This window comes from Elgaria multicarinata, chromosome 1 (genome assembly GCF_023053635.1).
Source record: "Elgaria multicarinata webbii isolate HBS135686 ecotype San Diego chromosome 1, rElgMul1.1.pri, whole genome shotgun sequence".
Classification (NCBI taxonomy): domain Eukaryota; kingdom Metazoa; phylum Chordata; class Lepidosauria; order Squamata; family Anguidae; genus Elgaria; species Elgaria multicarinata.
In genome coordinates this window covers 43,415,723-43,443,580 of record NC_086171.1, presented here as the reverse complement: position 1 = coordinate 43,443,580, position 27,858 = coordinate 43,415,723, and the positions used below count along the sequence as shown (strand labels likewise).

Genomic DNA, 27,858 nt, shown 5'->3' with positions numbered 1-27,858 from the left:
CTGACGCAGGCAAACTTAGGCGTCGGTTTCAAGGCTCCTCCCTCCTGGTGAAAGGCAGACTGCGGGGCGCCTGGAAACCGGTTCGAGGGAGAGAGGGCTTGAGGGATTGCCACAAATGGTCAGGCGGCAGCGGTGGCGGAGGAAGAAGAAAAGGCGGCGGCAACAGCAGCAGCAGCAGCTGGGGCTGCCGCGCTCTGCCTGGCGGGCTGCAGAGGAGAGCGCGCTGGCGGCGCGGCGGCGGAGCAGCGTGCAGCCGCCGGGCTCCTTCTCCCTCCTGCCTCCCCTTCATGAGTCTCAAGTTTGAGCAGGCAAGAGAGGAGGGGAAAGAAAGCGGCGGCGCTGGCTAAGGAGGCGGCGGGGCTGGAGGCGGCGGCGGCGGAGGAGAAAGAGACCGCAGCGGCGAGAGCAGGAGGCGCCGTCGAAGTATGGCTGAGAAGTGGGCTCGGCAAGTTTGCAGCGGGGCCGGCGCAGCGGCGGGGCGCAGGCGGCCCAGGGCGCGCTCGTCTCGGCCGCTCCTGCTGCTGGCGGCGGTGCTGCTGCTGTGGGCGGAGGCGCCGGTGCTTCCCGCTCGCGGCCAGGCGCAACAGCAGCAGTACAACGGCGAGCGGGGCATCTCGGTGCCGGACCACGGCTACTGCCAGCCTATCACCATCCCGCTGTGCACGGACATCGCGTACAACCAGACCATCATGCCCAACTTGCTGGGCCACACCAACCAGGAGGACGCGGGCCTGGAGGTGCACCAGTTCTACCCGCTGGTCAAAGTGCAGTGCTCAGCCGAGCTCAAGTTCTTCCTGTGCTCCATGTACGCGCCCGTGTGCACCGTGCTGGAGCAGGCGCTGCCGCCTTGCCGCTCCCTGTGCGAGCGGGCGCGCCAGGGCTGCGAGGCGCTCATGAACAAGTTCGGCTTCCAGTGGCCCGACACGTTGCGCTGCGAGAAGTTCCCCGTGCACGGCGCCGGCGAGCTGTGCGTGGGCCAGAACACCTCCGAGCGCGGCACCCCCACGCCCTCGCTGGGGCCCGAGTTCTGGACCAGCAACCCCCAGCTGCGGCCGGGCCTCGGAGGGGCAGGCGGAGGGGCGGGCGGGGGAGGAGGAGGAGGGGGCCACCTGGCGGACCGGGCAGGCAGGTTCACCTGCCCCAGGGTGCTCAAGGTGCCCTCCTACCTCAACTACCGCTTCCTGGGTGAGAAGGATTGCGGGGCCCCGTGTGAACCGGGCCGCCCTTACGGCCTCATGTACTTTGGGCAGGAGGAGCTGCGCTTCTCGCGCACTTGGATTGGCATCTGGTCGGTGCTGTGCTGCGCTTCTACCCTTTTCACCGTGCTCACCTACCTGGTGGACATGAAGCGCTTCAGCTACCCGGAGAGGCCCATCATCTTCCTCTCGGGTTGTTATACCGCCGTGGCCGTGGCCTACATTGCAGGGTTCCTGCTTGAGGAGAAGGTGGTCTGCAACGAGCGCTTTTCTGACGACGGCTCGCGGACAGTGGCCCAGGGCACCAAGCGAGAAGGGTGCACCATCCTGTTCATGATGCTTTATTTCTTTGGCATGGCCAGTTCCATCTGGTGGGTGATCCTCTCCCTCACCTGGTTCCTGGCTGCTGGCATGAAGTGGGGCCACGAGGCCATTGAGGCCAACTCACAATACTTCCATCTGGCTGCTTGGGCAGTCCCTGCCATCAAAACCATCACCATCTTGGCCTTGGGGCAGGTGGACGGAGATGTGCTCAGTGGCGTCTGCTTTGTGGGCATCAATAACGTGGATGCCTTGCGGGGCTTTGTGCTGGCGCCTTTGTTTGTTTACTTATTCATTGGCACTTCTTTCCTGCTGGCTGGATTTGTGTCCCTGTTCAGAATCAGGACCATCATGAAGCATGACGGCACCAAGACAGAAAAACTGGAGAAGCTGATGGTAAGGATAGGGATCTTCAGCGTCTTGTACACAGTGCCTGCCACCATAGTCATCGCCTGCTATTTTTACGAGCAAGCTTTTAGGGAACAATGGGAAATGAGTTGGTTTGCTCAGAGCTGCAAGAGCTACGCCATCCCTTGCCCTAGCAACCACCATCATCCACCCATGAGTCCTGACTTCACGGTCTTCATGATCAAGTATCTCATGACCTTAATTGTAGGAATCACCTCTGGCTTCTGGATCTGGTCTGGGAAAACACTCAATTCTTGGAGGAAGTTCTACACCAGACTCACCAACAGCAAGCAAGGAGAAACTACAGTGTGAAGTTCGCACAACAACTAGGAATAGCTTCCAAAAAACTTCACTGTGTGTCCACAGTCCCAGCCAGAGACTGGAGGAGAAAGTGCCTGCACACCCACTCTCATAAGTTTCCTTGGACAGGGTCTTCTCTCTTCAGCCCACAGGACACTGACATGAAAGAGGCTGGTGGACGGACAGACAGATCTTTTTCTCCCTGTCTTCTGCTGGACTAAGCTTACAGTAAAATTGGGAATGTGACTTTGAGGTTGTTGTAAATAGCCTCTGTAAGATTTTGTAAGTATGTTTGTATTTAAATTGAAAAGTCCTCACTTTCGTAATTATTTAAAACTTTTTTAACCCCTTTGCAGACTTTTCTCCATTTTTGAAGAAAAACAAAGACAGAAAGCTAATGTTCTATTTTATTTTTAGTGCAAAATTGAAAAATAGGAAACCAGAATGAGCCCACCACCACCAAATATAATGTTGTGATGGTTGCTATTTGCTCCAGGATTTAGGCTGACTGATGAAGTGGGTTATAATCCACAAAAGGTTATGCCAGAATAAATTTGTTAGTCTTTAAGGTGCCGCAAGGCTCTTCATTGTTTTTGCTGCAATAGACTAACTCGACTACCCTCTGGAAATAATTGGTCATAATGCTAGAATTTTTTGCAAGATGTCCCCTAGAACTAATGGTTTCAGGAAAGTTATAATGGTGGGGGTGCAGCTGACTTGATCTATGCTGCATGACAACAACTGTATGCAGGGAGTGGAAGAGTCGTAACTCTGATTCTTGCTCAGTATGACCTGAAGGAATTAAAGGAGCAAGCAGTTTTACTGGTTCCAGTTCCATGGTGGGAGGAGTTTGGGGAAGGGAATGTGTGTTACCCAACTGCCTGCCTTGCCCTTGCCTAAGAAAACTTTTCTCCCGCGCCACCAAATTCTTTGTGAGAGAGTCTCCTAAGCCCTGCCTAAAGCTGTGACCTGTTTTTAAGAACTATGAAACTGAAGTGTTGGGAGTGTAATTTTCTCACCAACTGTTCCTGTACACGTCTGATAGGGTTTTTTTCCCCAGTACTGTAACATTTCTCCTAACTTTGTGTAATATATTGAACATACAGTTGGCTTTTTAAGGCAGGAAGGGGCAACTTTCACCTTCTGCAGAAATAAGGCCTTTGGTTGTTGATGTTACTCTATACTGAGAAGGAGAACTGTGCATTTTGATTGTGATTTGATACTCCATTTCTTAACAGTTTGCTTCTTTGGTATATTTTTGTTTTTCTGTTTAATGAGTTTGCTGGAAGAGAACTACCAGGAAGGCATTAATGTGCTGATTTTGCAAAGAAACTCATGCTGACCAAGAATACGGGTGGGGGTGGGGGAATTAAACCCTATGAAAGATCCCAGCAACTTGGATTATTCAGATTTCCAAAGTATTTATAACATTGACATTTCATTTCCACATATCTTTATAACTGGTAGGCTTTAATTCCTTATTAATAGGTGATTGAAAGGCGTGATGATTTATGCCACCAGGAAAACGAAATTTCAGCTGAATGATAGGGTGTGAAAAACCTTAAAGAATCCACAAGCCCTGATGTTTCAATATAGTAATTTATATGTAAAGCTAAGAGAGCCTGTGTATGATTGGTCTATGCTCTCTCTAAACTGTTATGGCTCATATTTCCTTAACAGGTTTATACAAGATGTGTCAAATTTAACTGGCAAACACATTTTAATATTTAATCCTTTGTATGGCAAAGCAGGCTTGCTGCTCTTCTGATCGTACTGTTTCAAACTTTTTATATAAGCACCTGTCGTAAATATTATCTATGACTTAACCATACCCTAAAATGCATAGCTATATGAATTTGGTATGCATTTATTTCTGTTCACTATCGCAAGATCATCTATATTTATAGAGGAATAGAAGTTTATATATAAATATATATAAAATACATATTTTTAATTTCTTTGAAATAAATTGAGGTTTTGTACAAAATTATCTTGTCCTTTAAAATTCTTCATAGATATGTAATATGTCCTGTTTTAATACTAAAACTGTAGGGATTTTTTTTAATCAAGTAAAAAAAAAAAGCTTATATAGTTCTTTTGTCTTATTTAAGCCAGTCACTCTATGTACATTAGAAAGCAAGAACTAATATAAGCTGTGTACAGTTAATGAAAGAATATAGTTGATGGTGTCAAACTTGTTTCTTCTATAATAGAAGATAAGAAGCAAACACACATTTGATTCTTTAAAATAGCAATTGGAAACACCCTTTTGTGCTAACTCCTTTAATGCAGTCCTATGAAAAACAATTACAGTGTTCAAAAAATTGCTTTTAGAATTTGTGTTTACAGAGTATCAGCAGACCTTTTGGAAAGATGTCTTTAAGCAGTTCTTTTTGCTGGTGTTTGAATCCTTAAGTTGGCCACAACAGTAACATTATTAGAAAAGGAGGGGGACAATGAACCCTACACGTTCAAGACCTATAGGAGAGGAAGGAATTTTTTGCTCTTTCACAGTAACTCATCAGTATTGGACATTTTATTTTGATTGAAATACCTAGTAAATTCAGTCTCTGTTTATTCAGTTTGTCATTAATTAGATAGTATTGTTAAAGTATTATTTTATTGGCTGTAGGTAACAAATATATAATCAGTTGTGCAAAAAAAGAAAAGAAAAAAGAAACATACATAGCAAAATATGTAGTAACATGATGGCACAAAAAACTTAAAATAACAAGATTTGCATTTACCAAATCCGAAAGGTCCATGATTCTAACATTGCAAAAACACATTTTGCTATAGCTTTGTTAGTTCTAGGGTTAAAAACATGCACACCAACATTCCTATTATCTCAACAAATGTCACTTAAAATGGCAAGAGTGCTTTATTTTATTCAATATGTAATTCTATTCTTGTCAGGTTACAGTTTTAAATACATTCATTGTTTTTCCTGAGCAGTATTTTGAAGCTAAATGCATGTGTGCAGCATGGATAGAGACGGGGAAAGAAACCCTTAAGCTGAGTATATCTCTTGTAAATTCCTCTGTAAACAGAATGTCAGAATAATGACTGTTGGGGTGTCAGAGCTCTAAACCGAACTATCAGTGCTTAGTAAAATAATTTGTTTATAGCTCTCCCCCCTTCCTGCTACTTTACACAGTGCATACACGTTATGCATATATCTTCTTTCCTCTGAGTGCCTTACTTAGGCTGAAGACATATAAGCCTGTCTTTGTATGACAATCCTATGATTAGTATTTCATCATTCATCAAACAATACAGGACGGGTTGAAGGAATCCAGGGAGAGGTCTACAATAGGCGTACCATGTTTATTACGGGACTAAAAGTTACCCTTATTTGCTTCCTTCCACAAAAATAATACAAGCAGTGGTATTGTCCGATTTTGATCTTATGAATCAATGGGAGCTTTTAGACTATCACTAATTGCAGCATGGTGGTTGGAGGGGATTTTTCTCAGGATTATGCAGGGAGACGCAAGAGTTTAACCTCCGCACCTCATGAACTTTGCTGCAGGTTCAAACTGGCCATCCCTGCAACTACTGCTGCTGCTGCTGCTGATTATTATTATTATTATTATTATTATTATTATTATTATTATTATTATCTTTCGCACAATGCTGCAAGAGGCCTGTTTAATGTCACTTATAGTTAGGCCCTAAGAAAAGGGAAAAATCAATTCCACTTGGCCCAAGTTGTCTGTGGGACCAAGCATAAGGTTTGTTTCCCTATCATATGTGACATTCAGAACCATTATGAAATTCCTGAGCCTGCAATCTTATTTCCACCTACCCGGGAGTAAGCCCCAGTGGGATTTAATTCAGAGTAGATATATATAGGGTTGCACTGTTGGCTGTTTTACATCACCGTGCTTTACCCAAGTATCTGCCTACTCGGCTCCAAATACGCTATATTTGATAAATAACATATCTTAGTTGCAGTACCTTAAGGTATAGTCGTTGTCCAAACTTTTAAAACCAAAAGAAGAAAAAACATTCTTAACATTCCTGATCTGGCTTTTAAATGAAGGAACAATTCAAATATAGTCATAAAATGGAGACTGCCACACGTCTAGTGCAACATTTTAAAAGCTCCGGTCCATATGCTGATCTAAATGTGTAGTTATGCATGGCCTGAGTGGAGCTTTTTAAATGTTACAGCAGGCTTGTGGAGAGCATATACAGGTAGATACTTTCCTCTATATGATCACTGTTGCATTTAAATCAGTCCCTAGAATACTTTTGGGTGTTTCAAGAATCATTGGTATGTAGATATGTTCTATATCTGGCACTCCCTGTGTAATGCTGGAGGTCAGTTCAAGTGGAAGATCTATGCAGACTTCAGATGTACAAATCTACAGATCATGCTGGGATTCTTCAAAAGGTGAAGCACAAAGCAAATGTGTATCTGAAGCCTCCCTGTCTCATGTCAGCCTTCCCACATTACAAGAAACTAGTGACTGAATGCATATATATATATATATATATATTTCCCAAAGTTACTCTAGTATCTCTACAGTGAGATATGGAGAAATAGCTTGTGCCCACCATGGGGAGATGCAGGAGTTTTCACTTGTGTTACATTAGAGTATAAGATGCCCACAGGGGCCTATTTCATGTTCTTTGTAATGTGGGACGTATCATGCTCTTAAATGAATGCTGCTGTAAAATTTAGCCAATGTGGGAATCCCAAGTGCTCATCATTTCAGTGTGCATATAGGATGGAGTAAGTGTTCATTTGAAGGCCTCCGTCACACAATCTCTTAGGACACATGCTTAGATCAGATGCTGGCAATTGGTCTGGCTTATTGGCACCGATGTGAGCATGCATAATCTTATAAAAGTTATTCTACATTAAGTTTTCTAAATAAGGGTAAAGCAAAGGCCTTTCACAGTCCAAGAAGTTTCAATCCAGTGTTAATAGTACAGAAAATGTGATCTTGTTTAATTGTGACACATGGACATGGTTTAAAGACTAGTAGAGTGCGAAGTGTTCCTTTCTTGCAGTCATCATTTTTTAGATCAACTGAAATGGTGGTGTACACTTCGATATCGGAGCCTGTTCTCACATTTAGATACAAGTTTCCACATTGAGTGTGTTTAAGGTTTGGGATTTAAAGCTAGCAGGTACTTTAGGTATTCGTATTAAGCTCTTGGTGATGTTGTTGTGACTTTGGCTTCTGCTCAATTGATATGTGATCATTTAATATAAGCAAAGGTTCAAGGACTCTTGGACTGCAATCTTGGTTTGGCCTATTTAAACCCATTGATTTCAGTGAGATTTAATCAGCCTAATCCTAGAATGATAGAATCAGAGGGCTTATTTAGGCTGTTGAGTCCAACCCCCTGCTCAGTCCAGTTTAAAGCATCCCTGGCATATGGCTGCCCAGCCTTTGCTTGAATATCTCCAGTAAAGGAAAGCCCACCATCTGCCCTCGTTCCATTGCTTGACTGCTTTGACCAATAGGAAGTTTTTCCTGATGTTCAATCAAACACTGCCTTCCTGTACCTTAAGCCTGTTATTATGTGTCCTATGGTCTTGGATGATAGAGAATAGGTTGCGGCCCTAATTTGTTTAGGGTTTAGCTACTTGAAATTGCTATATTATCTCCCCTCCATTTTCTCTTCTCAAGGCTACACATACCCAGTTCCATCTTTCCTCGTAGGACTTAGTTTCTAGTCCCCTGATCATCTTTGTTATTGTTCTCTGTCAGCATTCCAAGTTATCTGACGCCTCTTTAAAGTGTGGTGCCCAGAATACATAGAGGATCATTGGGGGGAAATCAGGGTTCCCTACTGTCACTTCTCCCCTCCCCCCGCTTCTGTCGCACACGGAGAAGAAAGAGGAAGTAAACAATGACTGTGTGGCCCATTCAGTGGGCATTTTTACACCACCGCTTTTCCTGTACACAGCAGGAGATTGCGGAAAGTTTTGCTTCTAAAAGTAAATCAGATTTACCAGGGTCTTAGTTTGTGATGAAAAGAAGGCCAGAAGGAACAGGAGACACATTGGTGGCAGACGCCATTGTCAAGAGGACCAGTGAAAAACCGTGAGTGGGCAGTAATAAATGTGTGATAAAATGCTCGTCTGATGATGCTCCTAGTATCTGAGGAGAGATCTGACCAGTGTAGAGTGGATTTTAACTATTACTTCCTGTGACTGAACCTATATTTTTGAAACCTATATTGAAACTATACATCTATTGATGCAACCTAAGATTGCCTTTGCCTTTTTGCAGCCACATCACACTGCTGACTCATATTCAGTTTGTGATCAGCTACAGTTCCAATTGCCAAGCCAAGTATTCTCCATCTTATACCATTAGGTAGGGTGAGACAGCTGCCTCAGACAGCAAAATCTCAGGGATAGAAAGCAGACTGTGCTATGTGTACCATGTGGCATGTTCTCTACCCACTAAGCCAGTGGTCTTCAACTGGTCCAGAACCGAGACCCACCTTGGATTCCCAACCAGCAACATGGGATCCAATTTCACAATAGCCCAACATGGGAGCAATGCCATGACCCATCTGGACTGATCTCATGACCGATTTTTGGGTTGTGGCCCACCAGTTGAAGGCCACTGCCCTAAGCTATCCTGCTGCCCTCAGATGTAGTGGAGGATGCTATCCCATTGATGCGCCATCATGTTCTTAGCCTCAAGAGGAAAATATCTTGGGCCAACCCTGTCAACCCTATGTGAGACTAAAGCCTCTTTTTGGGGGGGGAAGATGAAAGGAAAAAGATGTAGTTCCACAAAAAGCAGACTTTTAATGCTAAAATGAAAAGATTTTTATTTCAAGATACCTTCTAATAGGGCAGGGTTCTTCCTCAAGCAGGATTCAGAACTCGAAAAAGGTTGTCTATGAGATGAAATCTTGTAACCCGTCTAGAGAAGTTCTATTAATAAAATATGTATCATCTGGTTCACTTTTGAATACCGTCCCCATATTTCAATCAATGCAGCAACTACCCTCATAATTTAAAGAAAGACTTTTTTCTGCACAATGTTTACTTGCAAATAAAGAGATAGAGATACTGACTTAAAGCATACAAAGTAATTTGATCTATTTCAGAGCCATCAATTATACAAGTGGAGAAACAAAACAAAATCAATTTCACACACCCCCCCAAAAAAGGAAAATATTTCATGGTAGGTGGCCTAAACATAGTTTCAGCAATTTTCTCCACTGTTGTTGCTTTAAGCAGTAGAATTAAAATTAATATTGTAGCAAAGAGCTACAGTGTCAGTGATAAAAAAAAACCCATGGAACAGTTCTTTTCCTGTGAAGTTTCCATTCATTCCAATGGGGCTTTTGTAGAAGAACTGTGTCAGCCTCTATGATTTGTATTTTTCAGGTTCTTGATAGTGCTAACAAATCATGTGTAGTTTTCTTCTTACCATATTTTCATAGCCTCTTCTGGAGTGATTTCACTTTATTATTCATATCAAGTAAAGTAAGACTAAAACTAAAAGACATTTTGCTTGCATTACAGAAGAGGCGGGCTTCTCGTGAACCTGGAGAGGTATTCCTAGTCACTGTAGGGGAATATATGGCAGTGGGTGCCATGCTTGTGGGCGTGGCTGGAGCTAGTGGTGGGTGGGGCCTGGGTTGTCAGTGGGCATGGCCAGGGCCCCTTTCACCCCCACGTATACCAACATACAGAGTTTTCCCCCTCATTGACATGTGAACAGCCCCTTTGTGACATCTGCAGACTTGGCCACCTCACTGCTAATGTATGACATCAGATCAAGTTAAGAAGTACTGATCCTAATACAGATGCTTGCATGTTCATATTGGAAGTATATTACTATGGTAACATGTTTTGCCCATGAGCATCTCACAAAAAGGAAAACTATGAGCTATGATTTATTAAGCACATGTGCAAAGATGCCCTCTAGAAATAAAGTACTTTGATTTCTCCAGTCACTCACTAGCATACAGAATCCTATAAACAGCTGATCTTGAGTTAATGCTAATCAGTACAGTATAAGCAAATAGAGATTATCCAGTTGCTTAGAGTCAAATTGTGCTAAGTATTACTGATAAAGCAGCTCTTTATGGAATGATTTAAGATTAGGAAGAGGGGGAAAATCTGTAAAATTTTGTCCTTGGGAAACCAGAGAGCTTTCTGTCTAATCTACCGTTGTGTAAATGCTACTATAGTAACCAGACAACTATGCTCTTTTTCAAGGTGAAATGAATCTGTATTTATTTTCTAAGCTGAACAAAATATTACAGAAAATCCTTAAATACATGGAAACAAACAAAACCACCCTCAACTTTTTGAATCATGTCTCCTCTTTGAGTCAGTTCACACAAAATATTCAACAGTGACATCAGTGAAAGAGCAGGTTGATACTGGAAGAGGCAGTAAGGCCATTCCCAACTTTAGAAATTGAACCAGTACCTTTATTTGTGTCTAGAAACTAACTGGCAACTTGTGGTTAGCCTTGTCACTATCACTGTGATGTCCTCTGTGCACTGCAGTTTGCTCTAATCATAGCTTCTAAAGTCGTCAAGAGAAGAGAACATTGTGGTAATCCAAATGAGTTGTAAGCCCACTTTTCCTCCTAGCAACCTCTTGTTGATTGTGTTGGGGGAACTGTGCAATCTGGGCTCAGACATGTAGTGGGATGGATGAAGAACTCAGATGAAGTCAGTCTTCATTGTCGTCGTCATCATCAGCATCAGCATCATCAACAACAACAATAATCACCATCACAAGAATAATAAATAGGAAGAAATGAAACCAATAAACTAGTTATCCACAGCTGAGATCTGTTAGCAGTGTTTGCTGCTACATTGTCCTGAGCTCAGATGTAGCTGTATGGCCTCAGTCTCTCTCACTCCCTGGCTATGAAGGTGCTGCTGTGTGAGGGAAGAAGGCTGTTGTTCTCTCCTTGATGGTCTTCTCTTCATGGTTCTTTTTATTTTATTTATTTATTTATTTATTTATTACATTTCTATACCGCCCAATAGCCGAAGCTCTCTGGGCGGTTCACAAAAATTAAAACCACAGTAAAACACCCAACAGTTTAAAACACAATTACGAAATACAGTATAAAAAGCGCAACCAGGATAAAACCACACAGCAAAGTTGATATAGGATTAAAATACAGAGTTAAAACAGTAAAATTTAAATTTAAGTTAAAATTAAGTGTTAAAATACTGAGTGAATAAAAAGGTCTTCAGCTGGCGACGAAAGCAGTACAGTGTAGGCGCCAAGCGGACCTCTCTGGGGAGCTCGTTCCACAACCGGGGTGCCACAGCAGAGAAAGCCCTCCTCCTAGTAGCCACCTGCCTCACTTCCTTTGGCAGGGGCTCATGGAGAAGGCCCCCTGTAGATGATCTTAAGGTCCGGGTAGGTACATATGGGAGGAGGCGTTCCTTCAGATAACCTGGCCCCAAACCGTTTAGGGCTTTAAATGTCAATACCAGCACTTTGAATTGGGCCCGGACCTGGACTGGCAGCCAGTGAAGTTGTAAAAGGACTGGCGTAATGTGATCTCGCCGGCCAGTCCCTGTTAATAACCTTGCTGCCCTGTTTTGCACCAGTTGAAGTTTCCGGACCGTTTTCAAAGGCAGCCCCACGTATAACGCATTGCAGTAATCCAAACGAGAGGTTATCAGAGCATGGATAACTGTAGCTAAGCTATCTCTGTCCAGATAAGGGCGCAGCTGGTATATCAGCCTGAGCTGATAAAAGGTGCTCTTTGCCACTGAGTTCACCTGTGCCTCAAGTGACAGTTCTGGATCCAAGAGCACCCCCAAACTACGGACCCGATCCTTTAGGGGGAGTGCAACCCCGTCCAGGACAGGGCAAACATCACCTCGCCGGACAGAAGAACCACCCGCTAACAGTACCTCCGTCTTGTCTGGATTGAGTCTCAGTTTATTAGCCCTCATCCAGTCCATTACCGTGCCCAGACACTGGTTCAGAACAGCCACTGCCTCACCTGGGTTTGATGAAAAGGAAAGGTAGAGCTGGGTATCATCCGCATATTGATGACACCTCAGTCCACATCTCCGGATAACCTCCCCCAGCGGCTTCATGTATATGTTAAACAGCATAGGGGATAAGATAGAGCCCTGTGGAACCCCATGGCTTAGGTGCCACGGCACAGAGCAATAATCCCCCAGCACCACCTTCTGGAATCGGCCATCCAAGTAGGAGCGGAACCACTGCAACGCAGTACCTCCAACTCCCAGCTCAGACAACCTATCCAGAAGGATACCATGGTCGATGGTATCGAAGGCCGCTGAGAGGTCCAGGAGAACCAACAGGGTCGCACACCCCCTGTCTCTCTCCCGACAGAGGTCATCCCACAGGGCGACCAAGGCAGTTTCCGTTCCAAAACCAGGCCTGAAGCCCGATTGAAATGGATCTAGATAATCCGTTTCATTCAAGAGTGCCTGGAGTTGTCCTGCAACCACCCGCTCAAGCACCTTGCCCAGGAAAGGGATATTAGCCACCGGCCTATAGTTGTTAACATCCTCCGGGTCCAGATTAGGCTTCTTCAGGAGTGGTCTAATTACCGCCTCTTTTAAAGAGGCCGGCACCACTCCCTCTCTCAAGGAGGCATTTACAACCTCCTGGACCCAGCCGGCGATCCCCTCCTTATTTGATGTAATGAGCCATGAGGGGCAAGGGTCAAGCACACAGGTGGTCGACCGGACTTGGCCAAGCACCTTGTCCACATCCTCGGGCCTCACTAACTGAAACTCATCCAATAAAACTGAACCGGACGGCGCTCTGAACACCTCTACTAGTGGAGCTGCATTAAGTGTGGTGTCCAATTCATGACGAATCTGAGCGACTTTATCTTCAAAGTGCCGTGCAAATTTGTCACAGCGTGCTACCGAGGGTTCCACCATCTCTCGCCCTGGCCCAGAGTGTAACAGGCCGCGAACCACCCGGAAAAGCTCCGCCGGACGACACTGAGAAGACGCAATGCTGGTGGAAAAGAACTGCCTCTTTGCCACCCTCACCGCCACAGAGTAGGCTCGATAGTGAGCTCTAACCCGTGTTCGATCAGACCCAGCACGAGTCTTCCTCCACCTGCGTTCTAGCCGTCTCCCCTCTTGCTTCATCGCCCTCAGCTCAGGTGTATACCAAGGAGCTGACCGGGCTCTGCTCAGAGGGAGAGGACGCTTGGGCGCGATCGTGTCAACCGCCCGAGTCATCTCTGCATTCCACAGAGCGACCTGGGCTTCGACAGGAGCACCGGCCATACCAGCAGGAAAATCCCCCAGAGCCCTCTGGAATCCATCGGAGTCCATTAGCCTCCGGGGGCGGACCATTTTAATAGGCCCCCCACCCTTGCAGAGGGGAAAGGCCGCCGAGAGTCTAAACCTCAGTAGGAAGTGATCTGACCATGACAAGGGGGTAGATGTTAGTTCCCCCACTTCCAGATCACCATCCTCCTGCCCAGTCGAGAAAACCAGATCAAGCGTGTGTCCCTTTGCGTGTGTTGGGCCGATGACATGTTGAGACAGCCCCATGGTTGTCATGGCAGCCATGAAGTCCTGAGCCGCTCCAGAGACAGCAGCCTCGGCATGGAAGTTGAGATCCCCCAGAACCACCATCCTGGGGGTTCTCAACACCAGGTCCGAGACAACCTCCGTCAGCTCAGGCAGGGAGACTGTGGGGCAGCGGGGTGGACGGTACACCAGCAGAATCCCTAATCTGTCTCGAGTACCCAACACACAGTACAGACACTCAAGATCAGCACTCGACTGAACAGGAAGCCTAGAGAGGGAGATTGTATTCCTATAGATCACGGCAACCCCCCCTCCCCGGCCCTCGAGTCTGTGCTGGTGCTGCACCGAGTACCCAGGAGGGCAGAGCTGGGTGAGAGCAACCCCTCCCAGTTCCCCCACCCAGGTCTCAGTGATGCATACCAGGTCAGCCCCCTCATCCACAATCAGATCATGGATGAGAGAGATTTTGTTTTGGACTGACCTGGCATTCAGCAGCAGCACCACCAGACCCGAGAGCAAGCTGATAAGGCCGCCAGGAACCATCTGGTTGGGGGAAGGACTAGAAGAGGGGACAGCTGTAAGGAATCTGTCCCCTCTTCTCCTCATCTGGCCTGTTCCTCCCCCAGCACCATACCTCCCCCTACCCGTGACCACAGTTATGCAGGCACCCCCATATTCCCCAGAGCTCCCCAGGCACATATTAAAAATTATTTAAAAATTGATTAAAAGTTTTTTGAAAAATTGCTGTTGGTTGCTGGTCGGCTGGTGTTCTTCAAAACAGGGTGGCTCCTCTGTGCGACGCAAAGTGCGGCGCAGAGTGCGCACTCGGCGCCGCACTCTGCGCGTCGCCGAGGCGCGCGCCGAGGCGCTGCCTCTGGCCGGCTGCAGCTTTACCTGTAAGCAAGGCGGGGCACTTGTCAGCAGATGTTCAGCAGCTGGGGGAAAGAGACTGCAGAGCCCAGGCTCCTGCAGCCCCAAGATCTTCTCTCCCCACTGCAAGCAGCAAGCACACCCCACCTTCCCCTGGCCGGCTGCAGCTTTACCTGTAAGCAAGGCGGGGCACTTGTCAGCAGATGTTCAGCAGCTGGGGGAAAGAGACTGCAGAGCCCAGGCTCCTGCAGCCCCAAGATTCACAATCTCTGATCTGGTTTGCACAATCACTACAGCACACCATGGCTTATTAGCCACCATAGGTTGCCAATCCAAATGCCCTGCCACACTGGCTTCTCGTTATTGCGTAAACATGGTGAGGGTGGGTTTTGGGTGTGGTTGACAAACCACTCAGAACCCAAGGACTGATCTAAGGTTGCAGGTGGTTTATCAACCACTGCAACAAACCATCCATGCTGAGTTCACATGTAACAAGAAACTATGGTATGCCCACACTGTGGCCTAAACATTCAAAATGGTGCCGCCGCCACCACAACGAGCATCCCCACAGGGAAATTCAGCTATGGTAGCTTCTCGATACCCGCACATTTATTTATTTATTTATTACATTTTTATACTGCCCAATAGCCGAAGCTCTCTGGGCGGTTCACACTGGGCCATATTGGCCTCCACAGTTGCGTTTCTCTCTTGAATCTTCCATTCTTCTACTCGCTCTTCACAAAAAAACCCTCAGAATTTCCTTCAAAAATGAGGCATGTATTTTGCACCAAGCAAAATCTCAGGGCTCTCTTGGTGTATCATGGGTTTCTAATGAAAAACGAAAGTAGATCATGCAAGCTTGAAGACTGCCCATCCGTGATGCAGAATGTTTCTGTGGCTTCTTTTTTAATGTTGGTGTTTTAGTTATCTAAATGCTCTGCCATTTATCAAACTCACAGTTCACCCAATCCTTGGAAGTCTCCAAAGTGAAGGTTGAGCCAAGTGATGATAATATGGTCTTGAAACATAATAGGTTATTTAGGTTTTGCCATAACACCCAAATCTCCTCAAATATTTAACTTGTGTTGATTTCCCAGAATTCATAATTAAAATCAGCAGATGGGTTCAGAGGAATAAGGTACATGCTGTTTTCCTCTGAACTGCATGGAGAAAAAAAGATGAAGATGAAAAAAATCTCATGGATAGCTAATCAAAATCCACACACTCCTTTCAGAGTGATAATATAATCACCTCCATTTTAAAAAAAGCTTGTATGATTGAGTGTTTCCATACTTACCTTGTATTTTGAATTCTGGAGCAAATCTGGCAGATCTATTTTTTTAAAACCAGCCACTTTTGTTCCTGTACAACTCCCTAATGATCGGTGTGAGTGTAAATATCCTTCCATCATACGTTACAAAGTCGTTATTAAAATATATCTGAATGCTTTTTCAAAGCTTGTTTCACCCCCTTCTAAGGCAGTTCTGTAAATAGCCTTTCTCTGATGCGTTAGCATTTTATTGAAGTCAAGCATGTATTGCTAAGGGGGATGAGAGGAGGTGCTACTTGTGATATTAATTTTGTCGCTACGTTCTGGAGTTTTATTCTCTTGTTTATATATTATGTTGGTTATGTTTTGCTTACAGGACCAGCCCAGAACCAGCCCAGAGTTTGGGAGATATAAAAATACAGATGATTCTGGGCATGAAGTAATGAGGATAGCACAATATGTAGAATTAATATTTTATGGTCATCACCATTCAAACTCTTTCCAGGGATAGACAAGGCCTACCAATGAGCTTCAAATGCTGTGCCAGATTCAGGTACATTTTTCCTCAAAGAGATGTTGAGTGAGAAGAATTTTGTCATATTTGATTACATACATTTCATTAAATGCATCTTATTCAAGAATTGATTGTGATTGAAGGGAAGTGTGTGTATAACTCAGAGATTACTAGAAGTATTTCTTCGTGTGATGAACAAATCACTGTTGCTTAAAAGCAAAACTCAGAGCTCTGAAGGAAAATGTATTTTCTATTTTTCTCGTACCACAGCCAATGCCTAAGCCAACCATTGCTCTTTCTTTCCAAAGGAATCGATCACAGGGAGGCTGAACAGTGAACTTTTGTTGGTACTGCAAAGTAGACAGATCATATAAGCAAAAAATTATTAGCCCCCCCCTTTTTTTGAAACAGATTGTATTTGCCCATATAGCAAATTTTGCAGTTTTGCACTTTATGGTGGGTAGAAGTACGCATGTGCAGGTATGATATGCAATGCTCACAGTACAGGATGTGTGGGGATAACAAGGACTAATGCCTTAAGAAACTAAAAGTGGCATATCGTAACAGAGGTCCATTACCATGGGAATTGCCACACCCTGAATTTTAGCATCTAAGCAAAAAGCTAGTGGTTGTCTCTACTTTGTTTCTCTAACGCCAGAAATGGAGGTGACAAAATGGTTCTTCTTGGAGATATTTCTTTCCGTTCCTTTGAAGGAGCAGTGCAGCATCCAGGTCATTGCGAAACTCCCTACTACTGGGTGAGTAGCAACTCCTCAGGTCTGATGGGGGTCACTGCACTTCCTCTTCCAAGAAGCAGTGACTGCCATCTTTTATCTAATCGAAATATAATCTCTAGTAAATGTTTCTATATCCAACAACAACCCAAACAAAGATAATATTTTAACTTGTTAGTTTGATTGTTAACATAGGTTTAAGGTGGCCATATGCCCTACTTTTCAGAGGACTTTCTTCTATCTGAAGGGCTGATGGGACAATACTCTGTTTGCAAGCATCCTCTATTTAAGTGTTGTCTAGTTCAAATCTGGTTTAAAGATAAAGGCTGAGTTCACTCAACATGCTAATCCACCCTGTGTGGCTTCTTGTTGAACTATGAGTTATCGTGTTGTCTGAACACAGCATGTTTTCCGTGGGGTTTCTCATTAACCATGCAGTGTGGCTTGTTAACCACTCTGAACAACCCGACAACAAGCCATGGGTTTTCAAGGTGGCTTGTTCAAGAAAAATAAACCATACTGCATGGTTAACAAGCCACCCTATGAAAAACACACTGCGTTCAGACAACTCGATAACTCACTCTGCGGAAGACACACTACATTTAGACAACACATTGATTCACCCTTCAGAAAATAAGACATACATTACACTGCATTTGTGGCCAGTTCTTGTAAAAAACAACAACAGCAAGCATACTTCTCTTCAGCTAAAACTTAAGCCTTATCACAGTTTGAACATGTAGAAAATCAATTACATGGCCTGAATTACTCTTTTCTTCTTCATTTTTCCCTAGTGCAAGAGTTTCTTCCTTCGTTCAGGATAGCATGTACTTTGTAACATCCGCCACTAACAAGCTGTTAGGACTTTTGGCAAAATTAATACACTGGAAGTAAGCGAAACAGAAGGCCTGTGGAATTCTAAACATTCACTTTCTCTTCTGTTGTGGCTGTGTTTCAGCTTGGGAACATTCCGTCATGTTGCTACAACATCTGGACAACATTTGGGGCTGTCTCTTAAGTACACAGGGTGTGCACCTCCGGTGAATTTCAACTTTCAACATCTCCTTGCCTCTAATCTATATTTAATGTTTCATGACTGGTAGTCGGAGAAACTTCAGCTAACTATCAGGTTGGAATGAAAACGATCCTTGGGAAAACATTCATTTTTTGTTTTTTTAGCCTACGCCAGCAAAGTATCTGTGACAGAGATGCTCCCTGGAGATTTGTAGTCCATTCACTCGCAGTAATAATAATTAAGACTCATGATTACTATGCCTGCATAATCAAAGATTGCTTCATAAAATGTACTCCCTAAGGGGACAAATTTCTCTGTTCTTAACTGGATGTCAGTCATAAGGATCAGCACCACCAGGGATCTTCAGTCTTTTGCTTGGCCTTTTCATTACTGTGTTGTTAGCATTGTATTATTCTTCCCGATGCAAATGAGTAGGTAATCATGTGTAAATCGTGCCCTCCAGAAGGCACATGTAGGGAGTTCCCCACCACCACCTTCCAAAAAATCTACCACAGGGATTTCTCACATGGAACATAATTACATCTCTGCCATATGGGCTCATTTATATTCTATTACAGGTTAAGCTAATACGACTCAGAAATATGCTAAAAATACCTCAAAGTGTTATGAGTGCTGTCAAAACACTTGTCATTTCTCACCTGCCGGTTTGATTGTGAGTGACTCTATATTTATTTAGGAATCCACAGAGCCAGGGAGCCCAGGAAAGAAGAAACCGAGGCATTTCTGATGAAGTACAATCTGATATCAAGACATTTGGTCTCTGTAGTTCTGCATTCGTTTTCACTTCAAGCTCTCTTCCTCTATATCTCACCTTTTAAAAATTGGAGCAAAGCCTTTTCTTTCCCAGCTGTGCACTAGCTATCCCTTTTAACACCTTGCACCCCATTCTCTCTCTCTCTCTCTCTCTCTCTCTCTCTCTCTCTCTCTCTCTCTCTCTCACACACACACACACACACACACACATATGGTGGCTCACTCACCGGAAAGCATCACCAAAGAGAAACAACAGGGAAATGTTACAACATGGTGATTCCCCCCCCCCCCCGCCCCGGTCCTGATTGAACATATGAATGAAGGAAAAATACGTTGAACTAAACAAATTCTAAACTAATTAAGTTGTTCCTACTTGTGATATTTATTGTCAAAAGTCATTTTTGAGACTTAAATGTTTGCCTTTGGATTATCAGCATTTTTTTAAAAAAAATATGAATAAATCTGAACACATGATTCGATCACAGCTACTCAATGAAATTATTTGCAAATGATTTAAACTATGGGGTCTTGCAGCAAAATGGCACAAACCTTTTTCGTGCAAAGCATGTGCTCAGTCTGCCACTGAGCTTTGGTTGCTATTGTGTTTTCTCTTCAGAGCTCTGATGTTACACTTCTCACATGAATAGAATGCTTGTGTCAGGTGATGTTGTTGCTGTTCTTTGGGGGTTTTAAGGGTTGTTGTTGTTTTGCAAAAGTGAGCCAGAAACTGATCCTTAGAATGAATTCTCATCCTTTGTCCTTGTGTCCAGCACTGAAATAGCATGGTGGATGACTGACACAAGTCTGTCCCTTTAGCATGCAGATAGATTGCAGTGTGAACTGGGTTCTCCACATGAGCATCCAGTTGTGGCGAAAGCCCAAATTGCATGTTTCTTCAGGAGAAGAAATCACATCATCCCAATCTCCATGTTGGAGGATATCTGCATAGCAGAGAGAAAGGGACTCTACAGTTGTTCCTCTATGTTATTTCAGCACTGCCCACAGCTAAATTTAAGAACAGGAGCCTAGTTTCACTAAAATACACTGGCCATAGCTAGACCTAAGGTTTACCCCTGGATCGTCCAGGGGTCAAACCTGTTCATCTAGGTGACACACAGGGGATCCAGTGCTCAGGCAGGGGCGAACCCTGGATGATCCCAGGATAAACCTTAGGTCTAGCTGTGGCCACTGTGTCTGTTTCATTCAATCTGAAATGAACGAAGGCAATTTGGGAATCTATCAGCAGGAATTCAACATAAAGGTTCCGCAGTATCATATAGACAGTGCTGCTCCAAGGGATTTTGGTGCCGAAGCCTGAAGCAAAGAGCAAGATGATGCCCTCTCCCAGCTGACTGGACAGACAGTTGAATCATTCTTCAATGCTGGTGATGGGACAGCATCCTTCACCACACCTGAAGGCAGCAAGCTAGCTTAGGGGGCACAAGGCAAGCTGCTTAGTTCTCTCCTCCAGCACATTGCTGCCATCTCCCTGCATCTGACACGGAGGCAACTGCCTCATGCTGCCTAATGGTGGGGCCAGCCTTGCATATAGAATATTTATACAATAAATAAACACTTAAAAATCTAGAGCAAAAAGATGCAGATAAGCAATCACATTGCTCTCACAATAAGATGAACCACCTTTTCTTTCGAAGGGAAGATTGTAATTACAGCCCCTCTTGTTTCTATGCTAAGTGCAAGGACACAACCCCAGTATTAATTAGGAGAGTGTTGGAACCACATAGCCTGGAGAAAATAAGAATTAAGTTGTTGCTAGTAAATAGAACCACAGATTGGTATTTTCAGAAAGGGGTTTCAGAGAAGGGTGTATTACTGTAGAGAGTTAATATAAAAATGTGCCAGTAGATGGCGCATAAGAATATGTAGCACTCTTAAATGGATCTTGTAGGGCCAATAAAATTAGGTTGTTTCGCATTACAGATGACTTGCTAAAGGCAATTTTTAATACTCAAGCAAATTGGTGTGATTTATCTGCAGAGCAGGTGTGTGTCTTTTGATTTTTGAGTGGAACGAAGCAGTAAAGGAGTCACAGATTAGGAATGGAGTTGGTCACAGCGTTCATGCAAAAGATAAGCTTTTGAGATTGTTTTGTCCAGATATCATCCTAAAATCAAGGCATACCTGGGCCAAGAAGGAAATCTACTGTTTTGCAGTGGATTAATGTAAAAAAGATGTGACAAAGTTAGACTTCTTCCAATGGAGTCTAACAACATCACATGGCACCTATGGATCTGGTTGTCAAGTTCCTTCTTATTTTCAGGTCTTCACTTCACTTGGAATGAAAATTTCATGGCCTTGGTTTTGATAGGGGTGGGAGAACTCACTCACGGCTTTACCCTCGCACCTTTACCCTTGCGTCAATGGGGTCTTTAAGGCCGTCATTGGCCCGGTGGGGTTGGAGGATGCTCAATGAACAGATACCCCTGAAAATGCGTGCTTCCCCCCCTCCCCCCCGATGCGTGGCAGTGGCAGCCACCATTGACGCATGAAGGGGGAAGTACACAGTTTTGGGGCGTGGTCTGCTGAGTATTTGCTGAGGCATTGTGAGAGCTCAGGGGGCGTCCGTGCTTGCAAGAGCAGCGCCTGATTGGGTCCGGGGGGGGGGGGCTGATGCAGTGGTTCTGCCGAGCTCCCAAACCCACTCGGGCATTTGTGACAACCCTAGTTTTGTACTAATTAATCTCCCTTGATAGAATAATGTGAACCCACAGACATCTTATTTTAGCCCTACAGTCCTTGGCTTATTTCATACCTTTTGAATGTTTGTAGGCAGGATATTGGTGCAGTGTGCTAATGCTCTCGCTTTATTCCAGTGGTAGAAATGGTAGTAAAGCATTGGACTTGATAGCATTTTGGTTCCTTACAGCTCAAATTCTATTAATTCAACATGCGGATTATTGTTAGGATCCACTGCAACAGTGTATTGAGTTGCAAAAATGGTACCATCTGAGCTTCTAAACTTATAAAAATTTGCCTGGAATGCTTGTATCACATGTAATGTTATGAGCATGGTAGAGGGTATTGGATCAATGGTGCAGTTTGGTTGGTTTAGAGCTTGCATGTAATGGTCTTTGTTCCACCTCCCCTCGTTTAAGTGGTAATGTGTTTTACTTAACTTGTTTCAAAATGTGGTAAGCCAGCTCTTCTTTGTTAGGGGGTCCTCTTGCTCATTTCTGCTGAGTAGGTCCCTGGATTTCTCCCCCAAAGCCCGCCTCCCCAGGGCTGGCCCTACCATTAGGCAGAGTGAGGTAGTTGCCTCAGGCAACAGATTTTGGGTGCCCTAAAAGGGTAGCATTTTTTTTAGTGATTTACTTTGTTGTTATTGTATTTCTACTGTCAGGGATGGGAGAGGAGCTTATGGGATGTTCTGCTCATGTACCAAAATAACTTGGCTCGCTTTATGTACCTTGAATTTGGGGGTGGAGGGGCACCATTTGCTGCTCTGCTTCAGACAGAAAAATGTCTTGGTCTGGCCCTGATCATGAATGCATGACTGTGTGGTATGAGCTGGGCCCATTCTATCACAGAAATAGGATCTTCAGCCCAGGTAAGCATCTGTATAGACCAAAAATCTGTTCACAGATGCATTCAGGGAAGTTGCAATATATTTCCCTTATGGATGCATATTTCCTCCAAGAAAATATTCATATCTTCATTTTGTTCATAATCTCAAAAATGCCCAATGTTGAGCATAAATAGTTATGGACTATATATATATAAAGTATGTCAGAATACTTTAAAAAAAAACACCCAAAAGAACGAAACAAATGTACATTCAGCTATAATTCTGTGCTAGAAAAAATGGCCAAGACAGCATCTGTAAGAAGAAGCTAGAATCATCTCAGTTATCACACTGAAGGTCTGAATATTCAGTTAGCAACTACTCGAGGGCAGTTTTCTATTTGGAGACTCAATTCCTGCTTTTCTTTGACTTTCGGTGTATGAAAAGCAGGATTTTTCCTCCTTCTGGACATATTTAGAATGAAGTGTTCAAAATATGCTATGCTACAAACTTCCTTTGGGAAAACTGATTACCAGGCAAAGCTAAATAAATATTTTAAATCCAATCTTCTCAAAGAGGAGAATGTTTATGTATGATTCTTATTTTATGTGAAAGGGCTTCTTCTTCTTCTTTTTCTTCTTCTTCTTCTTCTTCTTCTTCTTCTTCTTTTGTTTAAATGCACAAGAATAGTAAATTAAACTGAATTATATCTTTGCTGTGGATCATGACCTCTGACACTTTAGATCATATCTTAATGCTTTTTGGGGGGAAACGGCCATGAAATTTAATAACTGAACTTTTAAAATTGCTTAATATTTGCAAATGTGTTGACAATAACAATGGATGTACATGGATTAGATCGGGTGGGTGCAGAGTGATCTGGACAAAAGCATATATGCTTATGCAATTCCCTCACATCCAGAATCTGTTGTTTCTGCCACACCCTATCTTATGAGACATTGAAGAGGGTATATTTGGCCATGTGCAGAGTACTTCCACCATCCCACACACATCTGAAAAACAGGATAAGATGTGAGGGATAAGAGGTTTCAGATCAGATAGTACAATATCTATGTAGACTATGCAGTTATTTCATTTCATTTATTACATTTTTATACTTCCCAATAGCCGAAGCTCTGTGGGTGGTTTACAAAGATTAAAACCTCTAAAAATACATTATAAAAACCATTTGCATATAAACATAAACAGACAGTACACAAAAACACACGCAAGTATCTAAAACAATCAACAATAAGAAAAACCCAAGACCTGATTCAAACCTCATCATATGCTGCCAAGTGTCTGTCACTGAAAAGATAACAATGTTGGCGCCAGATGAGCCTTGTTGGGGAGATCATTCCATAATTGAGGGGCCACCACTGAGAAGGTTCTCTCCCTTGTTGCCTTGTTCCAATCCTCCCTCAGAGGAGTCACCTGGAAGAGGGCCTTAGATGATGAACATAGTGTACGCGTAGGTTCATGTCAGGAGAGGTGCTCCATCAGGTATGGCAGTTCTCTATTTACATCTCTTATGAAGCTAACCACATTGCATTAAGGCATCACATGGCTCTGTGTGTGAATTAATTCAAAGTGGATTGGATTCAGATTTCTGCTGGGTCAACTGCACTGGCAGAATCAACTTCCTCACCCCCTCCTTCCCTGGCAGTCCCTATAGGCCCCTGAAAATTCTACACAGAGTCAAGAGACCCTGCTGAATGGGTGGGCTGAGGTGTTCGGGGTGGGCTGAGTGTCAAAGTAGGACGAAAACACCACATGTGAGCGGTGTTGCGGAAGGCAGATTCTGGAACCAACTCAATCATTATGAGGATCATGAACAATACTAATGTGCATTGAAATACTCTGTGTGTGTGTGTGTGTGTGTGTGTTCATTTTAATTTGGAGAAGCTGGAGTTCTTGCTTGACATAACTCTGCTACAAAAGTAAAAGGAACAACTAGGAATGAAGGGGATCAAAAAGTAGCAGAGAAATAGGAGCGTCTGTCCAGATATACTATATGATGAAACTGGCTTTCTGTATAGGTACATGTAATTAAAATAGCACAACCTATTATTATTGTTTTAGAGATTGGCATTAATACTCCATTCATAAAAACATTTACATGAAATTAAGTCTCATTGATTTAATCAGAACTTATTTGCAAGTATACACGCGTAGCTGCAGGATACTATTTGAATATAGATAACAGTCCAGGCTTTAGGCTTTTATTTGAAGATGTCAGGAATCTTTAAAAACATTAATTAAATCTCTCCGGGTAGGAAACTAATATATAGTCAGAAAAGTGAAGGGGCCTGAGTACACATGGGAAGCCTTAGTCTGCAAGAGCAAAGTATGGTTCTTCTGTCTTATTTACCTAACAGCAGGGCCATCTTTTCAGGTTGTGACTCGGTCACAACCATAAGACACGGGAGGCTAAATTGAATAGAGACGTGAGTGTCTGGCCAAGAGAAGTCTGAAAGCCCTCTTAGGCTCACGATAATGAACTCAGTATCTTCTCCCTGCAGTTGTAGCTGGAGGACTGGATCAGCCCACAGAGTTCAAATTGCATTAAAAAACCTTTTAGGAGGGAAAAATATTTAGCCTCCTGCCCAGAGGACCTTTCACTTCATCCTTTCAAGGGTTTACTGTCTTGGATCAACTCTTCTAAGCCATTTCTGCCTACGCCTGACTTTGAAAGCTGTCACTCAGGGTCTGATCATTCTCCTTAATATCTGAGAGCAAACTCTCCTTTCTGTAACCAGATTTGGGTGGGGTTGTGTTTTTTTACATGTACAAAAGATGTTCCTAGATCACGCAGTGACAGCCAAGGGATGGTTGGGAAGGGAATGAAGGATTGAAGCAAAATCTCAAAAATAATTGACCACTGCATGACTGATAGATGAACTAGAATACTTAAGCAGGCACTGGGCATCTGCCTGAGTCACATAAGCATCTGCGGAGTAACATTAAAAAGGAAATTTGAGGCACCGAGTCTTTAGTTACGCCTGTGCTTTAAGTAGCCTTCTAATGAGTTTTTACTATCACAAAAATTCTTGTTAGTATAAGCAAAATAAAACATTGCCACTTCTGGGTTTATATTTCAGACTTGTGGTATGAAAATGCATGTAGTATAGTGAAGTGGTCAAAGATCAAAGCAACACATCTTCGTAAGGTGGAAGGGTAATGCAAGAGTTATGGGGAATCAACCGATGGGGGGAAATCACAGCTCCCTACCGTTGCTTCTCTCCCACCCCCATCACACAATACTTCCTCTGTCTTCAAGGAGTCTTAAGAGAAAGTAAACAATATCCACATGGCCCATTCAGTGGGCGTTTTTATTGCACTGCTTTTCCTGCACACAGTAGGAGATCATGGCAAGTTTTGCTTCTAAAAAGAAATCAGATTTACCGGGTACTTATTTTGTGATGGAAAGAAGGCCAAAAGGAGCGGGAGATGCATGGGAGACGGACAGCATCATCAAAAGGACCCGTGAAAAAACAAGAGTGGGCAGTAACGAGTGTGCGATAAAACGCTCGTTTGATGACGCTCATGGTATACCTGTGCCAATACTTCATTGTTTATATTCTTCATGGTTTGCTTTACTTTATCCCTGATTTAATCCTGCAGCATGCATTTCCTATACATCAAGATTTGTACCAAGAAACCTGAGCACCACTGGATGATGTAAGCATCTGTTTAATATCTTAACTTAAGCAAATGAAGCAAAGGCAAATGAATAGTGTAGACATCCATGCACCGTACCAGGTTCAACTGGTAGGGAAATTAGATCTAAGGCCTGTTCAATAGCAATACTGAGCGCAGCAGTGCATGGAAGACTCAGACCTTAGCTAGACCTAAGGTTTATCCCGGGATCATCCCGGGATCATCCCTGTTCATGTAAATGACACACAGGATATCCCGGGAGCAGGCAGGGACGACCCCAGGATGACCCCGGGATAAACCTTAGGTCTAGCTAAGGCTCTAGTCACAGATGTGCATAGGGCATCCAGGTCAGACTGGGATGGGACTATGGGCTTGTGATTTGCCACTCACAAAAGTTTGTGGGCCTTTTACATGATGTCATGAACAACCGGGACGTCTCCTACAGTATCCCTTAGAAATTCCACTCTGAAAAGAACCACTTTTAAAGTGGTAACATCCAGAAAAAAGCAGGATATTCCACCACTAGGTGGCACTGTCTAAATGGAAGTGAACAGAGCATGCTTAGAAGGGAAGTATTCAATTCAAACCACTTGGTTGCTCCTCTCTGCCAGTGCAATGCAGCCCATAACAATCATGCCCAAAAGCAGGAAGCACAATGCTAACCCAGGGGTAAGCAGTAAGATTTCCCCTTAATGTAAAGGTGTCCTATGTTTTTGAGAGAATTACAAAGTTGGGGCTAAACAAATTAGGGCTTTAATTAAGGCCCTAATGCAGCTGGGAGTTTGAGAAAGAGACAGGGATTTCAATTGCACCAGAGGGAGAATGAACTGAAGTGGAAAGTCTGCTCTACTTGTGTAGGTTACTGATTGGGTAGGAGCCTAAATCATGTAGGGAACCTATGTGTATGGAGCAGGCTCCCCACTTCAGACCTCCTCCCTCTAATCTAGGGAAAGCAGTGGGGCTAAGCTGACAAGGACGTAATAGAGGGGACAGGGACAGCAAGCACAGTCCCCACTCTTCCCCTCATGTGATAGTAATTGCATGAAGGTGAGGGCCAAAATAGGGCTTAGGTGACACTCAACATAGTCGTACCTGGATGTAATCAGGAAGTTTCTGTATCTGTTCTGATCAGAGAGATAATAAAGTCCTTGTTTAGCTTTCTGACTGACGTGTTCTGTAAGCCTTCCAGCACTCCTCTATCACTATCCTTCTCTGCAGTGAATTTCCCTTTTTCATTTTATTTTCTACTTCTTTCTTTTGTAAGCTCTTCACTTCCTTCTGTTTGTCTCAAATGTATCTACCAAAAGTAGCAAGACTGTGCATGAAGGAGGGATTTGTTCCTCAAGTTAAAAAAAAAAAGTGCAGAAAAGGGCAACTAAAATGATCTAGGGCCTGGAGCCTCTCCCCTATGAGGGAAGGTTACAGCAGCTGGGATTGTTTAGCTTGGAAAAAAGGAGGCTGAGGGGAGACATGATAGAGGTGCACAGAATTTGCATGGTGTGAAGAATGTGAACAGGGAGAAATTTTTCTAGAACCCAGGTCATCCCATGAAGCTGATTGGTCTAGAATACTAGAACCCAGGTCATCCCATGAAGCTGATTGGTGGGAGATTCAGGACAGATAAAAATACTTCTTCATACAGTGCATAGTTAAACTGGAATTCACTACCACAAGATGTAGTGATGGCCACCAATTTGGATGGCTTTAAAAGGGGGTTGGATAAATTCCTGGAGGAGAAGGTTATCAATGGCTACTGGTCATGATGTCTATGTGC

At 43.8% G+C, this 27,858-nt stretch overlaps 1 protein-coding gene across 1 annotated transcript; it reads left to right on the top strand.

Annotated features, from left to right (window-relative positions):
- Positions 1-425: 425 nt before the first annotated feature.
- FZD1 (frizzled class receptor 1) lies at positions 426-4,216 on the top strand. Its single transcript, XM_063120473.1, has one exon. It carries the CDS (start codon positions 426-428, stop codon positions 2,235-2,237), a length of 1,812 nt encoding a protein of 603 aa, XP_062976543.1. The 3' UTR covers positions 2,238-4,216.
- Positions 4,217-27,858: the final 23,642 nt, after the last annotated feature.